General features: G+C 53.0%; 2 protein-coding genes and 1 long non-coding RNA gene across 4 annotated transcripts in view; 2 read left to right on the top strand and 1 right to left on the bottom strand.

Moving 5' to 3' along the window:
* KLHL18 (kelch-like family member 18) overlaps positions 1–212 on the bottom strand; it is a 42,637-nt gene extending 42,425 nt beyond the window's left edge. For both annotated transcript variants that reach the window (XM_014540522.1, XM_014540523.1), the window contains exon 1: positions 68–212. In XM_014540522.1, coding sequence (XP_014396008.1) covers positions 68–196 — 129 coding nt within the window. In that variant the 5' untranslated portion in view covers positions 197–212. The remainder of the gene's footprint in view (positions 1–67) is intronic.
* Positions 213–214: 2 nt separating this feature from the next.
* LOC106726269 lies at positions 215–2,414 on the top strand. The gene is made up of 3 exons (XR_001362298.1): positions 215–574; positions 1,525–1,758; positions 2,320–2,414. It is a non-coding gene; the product is annotated as an uncharacterized LOC106726269 (long non-coding RNA).
* A 9-nt stretch (positions 2,415–2,423) lies between these two features.
* Positions 2,424–9,703, top strand: part of KIF9 (kinesin family member 9) — a 34,543-nt gene continuing 27,263 nt past the window's right edge. The window contains exons 1-4 of the mRNA XM_014540501.1: positions 2,424–2,509; positions 6,359–6,456; positions 7,172–7,353; positions 7,602–7,674. Of these exons, the coding sequence (XP_014395987.1) occupies positions 2,470–2,509; positions 6,359–6,456; positions 7,172–7,353; positions 7,602–7,674 (393 nt within the window). The 5' untranslated portion in view covers positions 2,424–2,469. The remainder of the gene's footprint in view (positions 2,510–6,358; positions 6,457–7,171; positions 7,354–7,601; positions 7,675–9,703) is intronic.

The following is a 9,703-nucleotide window of genomic DNA, read 5'->3' as shown; positions in this document are numbered from 1 at the left end:
GGGCCCCGCCCCTCTGTCTTCCCCTCGGTCCCTGCTCCCTCAGCCCCGCGCCGCCAGCCTCCGGTACCTTGAGCGTCACGTCGCACAGCTTGCCCTGCCGGCGGATCTCCTCCATGACGCCGTAGCCGCGACTCGGCAACTCGGACACGGAGAAGTGCACCAGGTCCTCCAGCTCCTCCGCGCCGTCCTCCACCATCTTCACCCGTTTACGGGCCTGCTCGGCCGCCGTAGTCGGAGCCGGTTCTTCGCCGGAAGCCCTGCTGCCCCGCTTCCTGGTTCGTGCGCAGCTTTCGTTCCCTTGCTGTCTCGACCCTTGTCTCGCACCTGCAGCTGCCGCATTCTTCCTAGAATCAGCGATCCCATCTCCTGTTTTCCTGATGCTGCCCTGACCTTACTCGTATCTCCACCGAGGACCGCGGACTTCATTTCCGCCACTACCTCAATACTTCCGGGACCTCCGGAAGCGGCCCGTTGCCATGGCGACCGTGTACACAACCTGGCAGCTGCGCGCGCGGGTTTTCCTTCGCAGCAGTTGCAGTGGTGGTGCTGCGGCAGGACTGCTGCCTCTGGGGCGGTAAGCAGGGCCCACGCGCCGCCGGGGTGGGGTGAAGGGAGGTCGGAGAGGAGTGGGTGTACGCCGGGGCGGCGGGCAGCGGCTGAGATCCGAACATCGCTCCACCCAGGAGTTCCCCAGCATCGCTCCCTGACCGGTGAAACCCGGGCGCAGCATCGCGGGGTGGCCCTTTCAGACTGGCTGAGGCTTAGAGTCTTCAGATCTAACGTTCCCTGTCCCCACGAGGGTCCTACGTCGCGCCCGAGATTCCGAGGATGCGAGGCTGGGAGCCAGAGGTATTCCAGGCTCTTCTGCTCTTAACGGTTTTCAGGCTCGCCAGTCCGAGCCCTTTGCTTTACAGATGAGAAAACTGCTCCAGAGAAGGACAGGGATGGTCCTAAGGCCCACTGCCTCCCAGACTCCACATAGGGGTCCGACATGTTGGGTGAGGAAAGGAGAAAGGCCAGTTTCTGCGTGGATCCGAGTATTTTGTTTAGCCCAAGGCTGGGTGCGTTTGGACCCTGTTTTGGGCTGGTTCCGATGCTGCTGCCGCTCTGGCTATGAGGTTTCCCGTGAGAGTCCCTGGCCTTGGCAGGAGCGCTGTAAGATAGGAACTCACCTGGTACCCACCTTCCCCGCGTGTGCCCCCTCTCCTTTTATTGAGCCGTCAGGTGCTTGGGGGCAATTCTATCCCCCCCCCAAACAAACGAAGACACCCCGAGCCTCTACAGCAGGGGGCTTCCTGGTGGCCACTCAGAAATATCTAATGGTAGCAGCCCCGTGAGGGAGCAGCATTCCCCACAAGGACCTGCGGGAGGCGGGCCTCACTAAAGGGAGGGCGTGGTGAAGGGGGCAGAGCATCGCTTCTTGAAAGTGGTGCTTGGAAAGTGAGTGTCCTCCTAGAGGGGCTGTGGGCTTCGGGGTGGGTGTGGGAGGGGAGTGGCCTTTCATGCCCCTGGGGACTCTCTCAGTAGTGACCGAGGATGGACCCACATGTGGAGACGCAGCGCCCCTCTGACTTCCAGCCATGACCGTCACCACCCACCACCATTTCTTGGGCACCTGCTCTGTGCTGGGGACTGCTGTGGACCTTGAGGGGGGATTCACATAAAAGGCACAGTCCTTTCCCCCAGCAGCCTGTCATGTCATTGGGGAGCCGAAACCTGCTCAGATGATGTGGCGTAAGAACAGTAACAAGCATCTCAGTAAGTGCGAGGTGCATGGGGTCCCCAAGGTCTGGGTGCCGAGGGGCTGCTGAGTAGCAGAGGTGCAGGAGGGTGCAGTGAGTAGAGAAGCAGAGAAGGCTTGCCTCTGGGGATGGGCATGGCTCCTGGCATACGTGGGGCCATGGGTGTGAGCACGGGGAGGGCCTTGGGCAGCACAGACAGGCGACTGCATGTGCATGTTGGCCAGTTGCATGGTAGAGAAGGGGCCGGCTCTGAGGGGAGGGTGATGCTTGGAGATGGCCTGCGCGGCCCTTGTGCGGTCCGTGGGTGGGGGCTGCCAAGAGGGACCTGTGGGCACCGACCCCCAGAGGCGGCCCTAATAGGTACCTCTCAGGAGGAGGATGGTCCCTCAGACTGCTCTGGGGAATGGTTCCCAGAGCTTTAGAGGTTGAGGGTGTTTGCTGGAGTCAAAACACACCTCCCTCTACTCTCAACTTCCCAGTAATCTCCACCAAAGTGAACTTAGAGGGGAGAGGTTCTCTTCAGTTTCTTCAGCTCGGAGCTGGTGTTAGAGCTACTTGTGGCTTTTCGTTTCTCAAGATCAGTTTTGCCGACAAGGATTTCAGGACTGAAATTGGACAAGCCGTGACCTCTGCTCACCTGAGGGCCTTTCACATTCGTTTTCTAACAATTAAAAGGTCTGAATGCTCCCCTGGCGGAAAAGACGTTCATGCCGTCATCACCTGAGGCATGTCGAGGTGGACACACTCTACAACAGGCAAATATGAAAGTAACTCGTTTGCTGACTTGATCCGACCTCTGACAGGCTTGTAACTGGGGTTGGAGTTTTATGTCCACATCGTTGACACTAAACAGAAAGGGCAGGGCCTGTCTCTGTTTAACTTGCTTCTATAGGTACTTAATGCCACCTGAGAGTGAATATAATTAAGAGAGGAGATCAAGTGGTCACCACAAGTGGTGTCTAGAGGTGTGGAGGGACATCCATGTTTTTAAAACATCGAATCGTTTTTAGCCAGTAACAGTCACTGAACCTCTCTTAGATAATACATGTAAAATGTTACCATTTATATTTAATGTGCTTTTAAAAAATGCAATAATGAACTTTAACTAAAAGACGAAATCCGGCCCCGACAAGTGTGCCTCAGTGGTTAGAAGGCTTATGGGTTCAATTTCTGGTCAAGGGCACATCCCTACCTGGGTTGCAGGTTTGGTCCTCGGCCCCAGTGGGGGCAAGTGCAGGAGGCAACCAATCGATGTCTGTCTCTCACATCAGTGTTTCTCTCTCTCTTTCTCCCCCCCTCCTTCCTCCCTCCCTCCCTCTATTTCTCTCTCAAAAAACAATGGAAAAAATATCCTCAGGTGAGGGTTAACAAGCACAAAGAAGAAGGAATCTGTCCTGGCTTTTTCTTTACAATAAAGCTCTTGGAAATTAGCTTTTAAAACCTATGAAACATCATGTCAGTTTTGCAATAGCCCACAGTGTTAGAGCGCTTTGCAATGCCCCAGCAAGCTGTTTTTCTCTTAATAATTCTGTTGATAATGCTTTTCTCCAATTTGAAGGTGAAATGGAGTCAGCTCCGTGTGCCTCATGCTTTCCTAATTCCTCATAAAGTCAGTAAATTCCTTTGTTGGTTGTCTTTTCCACAAGCATCCAGGCATTTTCTTTAGCCTCAACTCCTCTCTCCTGCCCCAGGAAAGTACCGGTTATTTTAGGGGCAACAGGGCAGAGCTGGTGGTGAGTAATGGAGTCCCCTTCCTTCCTTCCTTCCTTCCTTCCTTCCTTCCTTCCTTCCTTCCTTCCTAAATAGTTTTATTGATTTCAGAGAGGAAGGGAGAGGAAGAGAGAGACAGAAACGTCAATGATGAGAGAGAATCATTAGCCAGCTGCCTCCTGCACGCCCCGCACTGGGATCGAGCCCACAACCCGGGCATGTGCCCTGATCAGGAATCGAACTGTGACCTCCTGGTTCCTAGGTCGACGCTCAGCCACTGAGCCACACCAGCTGGGCTCCTTTCTGATTGAACTGATCCAACCTGGCAGGGAGTTCGAGAGAGAAGCATCTGACACACACACAGCCTCCTTCAACTTTGCCTCTGTTCAGAGTCGTTTTGTACACATGGAGCATTAACTGTAAACGAGCTGTTAGCATTCTGCCTTTAGATTTATGGTTCCATAAAGTGAAATTATTGAAATTTCAGAGCCCAGTCTTAAGACTGCATGACCACAAACTACTTGATGGTATTCAAATTATTTTTTAAAAGGAGAAAGAAGGAAAGAAAAATATATTCGGTGGTCCTAGAAAAATTTGTTAAATTAGAAATTTTGGAACCATTTTAAAAACCTTGGAATAATTTAAAATCGTATTATGTTCATTTTCCCAATAGTTTTGAACAATGAGATCATTTTGTATATTTTGCTAGGCCTGTATCATGTGTTCTAGTATGACTTAATTAGGGTGAGTGCAATTGGTAATTACAGATAGGTTTTTACTTAGCTTTTCATAGAGCTCTTGACATTTTCTCTCAATATTTAATCCTTTTTATCAGGGTATAAGAGGCACCTAAAGGGTTGATTGTTTGTTTTTCATTGATTTCAGAGAGGAAGGGAGAGAGAAACATCAATGATGAGAGAGAATCATTGATTGGCTGCCTCCTGCACGCCCCCTACGGGTAAGGGGTGGGGGGGATGGAGCCCACAACCCGGGCATGTGCTCTTGGCCAGAATCGAACCTGGGACCCTTTAGTCTGCAGGCCGACGCTCTATCCACTGAGCCAAACCGGCTAGGGCGAGAGTTGATTGTTTTTTAAGTTCCCCTTGAGACAATAGGAATCTGTGCAATTATTACTTCTATTTAATAACCCTTTTGCTTCTATACTCGATGTCAATGCTAGAACCAAAACTTACTGTCTAATTAGTGTTAAATGCTCTGTGCAGACACTGTCAGGAGAGCAGGCCTAGTGTAATTTGACAGTGAGACTAATACCCAATAAAGACGAGACTTCATAGTTATCCTTGGAGGGTTGTACAATTCAGTTGTGGTTTTTATTTTTTTATTTTTCTTTATTGTTGAAAGTATACAGGTGTCCACTTTGGTTTTTGTGAGTGTGTGAGTGTGTGTGTGTGTGTGAGTGTGTGTGTGTGTGTGTGTGAGTGTGTGTGAGTGTGTGTGAGTGTGTGTTTCCGCATTGACCCCTCCTCCTTGCACCCACCCTCCCAAGCCTGCGCCACACTATTGTCTGTCCGTGGGCTACGCATATAGGCATAAGTTCCCCGGTTCATCTCTCCCCCCACCACACACACGCACACCCCACACACACCTTCCCTCTGATATTCATCAGTCTGTTCATGGTTCTATGTCTCTAGATCTATTTTGTTCATCAGTTAATTTTATTTATTAGATTCCACATATGGGTGAGATCATGTGATACTTACCTTTTTCTGACTGGCTTATTTCGCTTAGCACAATGCTCTCCAGGCCCATTCATGCTGTTACAATTCTGTTTTTAGAAATATTTATACTTTGATATTTGGGTAGGATCTTAGAGATCAGTTAACTCTCCCGTTTTGTAGCATCTCTTGAGTTTGCTTTACTGCTTGTGGAGTTTATGGTCCTGCCTTGAGAACATGTTTTCCATTATAGGACAGCTCTATCTATTAGGAGGGTCCTTTACTTAAATCGCCCCCCATCCCTTGTATCTATAAGCATTCTATCAGACATTTATTTCAGCATTTCATTAGTCATGGTAATTATTTGTGATCATACAAATACAGGATTACACATATAGGTGTTTCTGTCTGAAAGAAGATGGTGAGACTCCAGTTAGTTTCAGGAGAAGAGGAAGGAGGGGACTATCTGTGGTTTTTTCTCGATGGAGTGCCGGAGAAGAAAGAATACTTGATTATGAGCTAGCGGGTTGCGGGCTCGATCCCCAGTGGGGGGCGTGCAGGAGGCAGCGATCATGATTCTCTCTCTCACTGATGTTTCTCTCTCTCTCCCTCTCCCTTCCTCTCTGAAATCAATAACACTATTTTTTTAAAGAAGAGAATTAGTTTTAATGCTTTTCATGGTAAGTACGTTCAAGAAAAATACAGTGAACAGTGGACTCAGACGCGGAGCAGTTCTAGAAACCACACCTGAGACGGGCGCGGGAGGGCTGGGGCAGGAGGGAGCGTCTGAGCCTTTACTCCAGTCTCCTAGGGGTGGGGTCGAGGGTGGGCACGACACGGCCACCTGGAGAGCAGGAGGTCCTGTGGGCAGAGCCCTGAAATGCGCCGGGGGAGAGGGAGATGGCTCCCGGGGACTGGACACCACTCCTTCCTCCTCTGCCTGGGGAGGGACAGCCTCTCGCTGTGGCCTGGGGAGGGACAGCCTCTCGCTGTGGCCTGGGGAGGGACAGCCCTCGCTGTGGCCTGGGGAGGGACAGCCCTCGCTGTGGCCTGGGGAGTGACAGCCCTCGCTGTGGCCTGGGGAGGGACAGCCCTCGCTGTGGCCTGGTGACGGACAGCCCTCGCTGTGGCCTGGGGAGTGACAGCCCTCGCTGTGGCCTGGGGAGTGACAGCCTCTCGCTGTGGCCTGGTGACGGGCGGCCGCTGACACTGTCCTGTTTTCCTCTCCAGCGAGGATGAGCACGAGGAAGAAAGTGCACGCGTTTGTCCGTGTCAGACCCACCGACGACTTTGCTCATGAAATGATCAGATACGGCGATGACAACAAAGTAAGTGCGACGCGCGTGCCCTCGCTGCCTCTCTCCGTCCGCCTCGCTCGCTCGGGTGATCAGACAGGACTCCAGGGTCCCCCAGGCCCAGCCATTCCCCTGCGATGCTGTTGGTGAGGAAACTCCCCACTCCCAGTTTCCATCGTCGTCTTGGTTAATAAGTTTCCCTTTAGCCCTGGCCGGTGCGGCTCAGCGGGGAGAGCGCGGCCTGCGGACTGAAGGGTCCCGGGTTCGATTCCCATCAAGGGCACAGGCCCAGGTTTCGGGCTCGATCCCCAGTAGGGGGGCGTGCAGGAAGCAGCCGATCCATGATTCTCTCTCATCATTGATGTTTCTATCTCTCTCCCCCTCTCCCTTCCTCTCTGAAATCAATAAAAATATTTTTTTAAATAATAATAAAGGCGCCCCTGTGCTAAAGCAGTTTAGTAAGAACATGGTGCATGTGCTTGACCCCGTATCAGAGGTGGGGCCACGACATCCCCCTGTGAACCGGGGAGAGATGGGTCCGCACTGCCCCTCCCTCCTTCCCTCCCTCCCTCCCCAGGAAGTCACCCAGACATGAGCCTGCCCAGAGCCCCTGTCCTTCCCAAGGGTCACCTCACCTCCCCCTCGGCCGTCGGTGATTTTTTTACGCCAATTTACAGCCATTTCCTAACAAATACGCATTTATCTCCCCGTCTCCCTCTCCCTCCCTCCCTATCTCCTCTCTTCCTAGACCATCGATATTCACTTAAAAAAAGATACTCGGAGAGGAGTTGTCAATAACCAGCAGACAGACTGGTCCTTCAAGCTGGACGGAGTTCTCCACGACGCCTCCCAGGACCTGGTCTACGAGACCGTGGCCAAGGACGTGGTTTCGCAGGCCCTCGACGGCTACAACGGTAACTGCGCGCATTAGCTGTGTGACCCGTGGGACAGAACCCTGTGGGGCCCTTCGAAGAGGGGCACGCATCCCGCGGTGAATGAATAAATCCTCGTGGTGCCATGCGGGCCTGGCTTGGCCCAGGTCCGGGCCCTGCCTGCCTGCACAGGAATGACCGGGCTCTGGGTCGCGGGGGGCTTCACCCTCTGTGTTGCCACACAGACTAGTTGGGAAGACAATGCCCTCGCGATGCGTTTGATGGATGCAGACGTTGTCCTCTAAGCTACCTGCTGGGTGTTGTTGCCATTCGTTCCATCAGCACAGTCGACTGTTTACGCTCCTGTATTGGACTGTGTGTGAATATAGCGCTAAAAACATGAGTAACGTTTGATTTCTTTTTTCTTTATTTTTTAATATATTTTATTAATTTTTTACAGAGAGGAAGGGAGAGGGATAGAGAGCCAGAAACATCGATGAGAGAGAAACATCGACCAGCCGCCCCCCGCACACCCACCACTGGGGATGTGCCTGCAAGCAAGGCACATGCCCCCGACCGGAATCGAACCCGGGACCCCCCCCCCCCAGTCCGCAGGCCGACGCTCCATCCACTGAGCCAAACTGATCAGGGCACGTTTGATTTCTTAACAAATTAAAAGCAGCAGCATCAGGAAATTTTTACAAACTTGTTCAGTGTAAGATTGTTTTGAAATCTTTTTTTTTTCTTTCCCCTTTTAAAGATTTAAAAATCCTTAGCACATATCACAGTTTGTAGGCTTTGCTCACTTGGTGGCTGCAGACTAGAATGTTCCCTGTTTACAACGCTTAGGTCTGTGAACAGCCCCTGCGCCCTGGCTGAGGGGCTCGGTTGGTTAGAGCGTCATCCCTCGACGCCAAGGGTCCGTCCCGGTCCGGGCACATCCAAGGAGCGGCCAATGAGTGTGTCAATAAGTGGAACAGCAACTTGATGTTTCTCTCTCCCTTCCCTTCGCTCTGAAATCAACACATAAAGATGAACCTTTTTAAGAAGGCCCTGGAGCGGAGATGCTCAGACACTGTAAACCCTCCCTGTGGTCACGTCGGTGTGGTCCTCACTGACCCGCGGGGTGTGGCCCGGAGGCGGCAGAGACAGGAAGTGAGGCCCGGGAGGTAAAAACCACAAGTGGGTCCTGAGTCCCAGCCCACGTGACTCCTTCCTGCTCACTTGTGTTGGGTCAGTAGACACTCGATCTGGGTTCCAACGCACATTCTGGATTTAGGTGGTTGGTAAAAATCTGCCCATCCCAGACATGCAGCATCCGTTCGGCAAAGCAAGCTCTGGTTCCCATGGCACCGCAGTGCCTGGTGGGTCTGCTGTGTGAACCCCAGGAGCAGCCTTGGGCACAGGGTCTGGCACCAGCCGCCCAGGAGGAGGAGCAGGTGGGAGCCTGAGCCCGGGCCCCCCGTGGAGCCTGGGGTGACGTGGCCTGAAGGACGTGAGAGGTGCAGGTGGAAGCGTCCCCGAGGGCAGGGGCTCCCGGTCACCTGCCCGGGGTGTCTGCTTCCGGAAGTGGAAGGGGCCTCCTGGCAGCCCCGTTCGGTGCTGTGGGAACCTGCAGTCTACAAAGAATTCTCACCATTGGCGGGAAATGCCTTTTCCACCCCATCTCTTCCTGGGCATTTCAACGCCCTTGCCTCCTGCCCGGCCAGCCCCTCAGGGAGGCCTCGCCCTGAGCCCCTGGCAGCGCAGGGCCTTGCTGAAGGAGGGCTGGAGTTCTGCCCTGGCCGGTGCGGACTGAAGGGTCCCGGGTTCGATTCCGGTCAAGGACACAGGCCTGGGTTGCGGTCTCGATCCCCAGTAGGGGGCGTGCAGGAGGCAGCTGATCAATGATTCTCTGTCATCATTGATGTTTCTATCTCTCTCTCCCTCTCCCTTCCTCTCTGAAATCAATAAAAATATATTTAAAAGTCTATAATAATAAAAGCATAATATGCTAATTAGACTGGACAGCCGAATGTCGAATGACCTTCCCGACGTCCTTCCGAACGACCTTACGGACGAAGCTGGGGCTGCAAGGGCCAAGCCCCTAGCACGAATTTCGTGCATCGGGCCTCTAGTAAAAATAAAAATAAAAAATCAGTAGAAAAACGGGTGAGGATTAACCAAAAAAAAAAGAAGGGCTGGAGCTCAGTCCTTTCCAGCTCTCCTCCTCTTCCCGGGACCCCGCCCCCCCTCTCCCCGAAGCCCTGGGTCAGATCTCTTGGTGGAGGGAACAGCAGAGCACCTGGTGGACCTCGGATTCAGAGCAGCTGCCTGTGTTTTGAGCATTTATGTCCCCATTTCCCTGCCCACCCACCCTCCATGGCAGGAAATCCCGGTCTCTGCGGAGGCTCCCGATGGCCACCTCC

The sequence above is a fragment of the Myotis brandtii genome, unplaced genomic scaffold (assembly GCF_000412655.1).
Source record: "Myotis brandtii unplaced genomic scaffold, ASM41265v1 scaffold246, whole genome shotgun sequence".
Classification (NCBI taxonomy): domain Eukaryota; kingdom Metazoa; phylum Chordata; class Mammalia; order Chiroptera; family Vespertilionidae; genus Myotis; species Myotis brandtii.
This window is presented reverse-complemented; position numbering and strand designations above follow the sequence as displayed.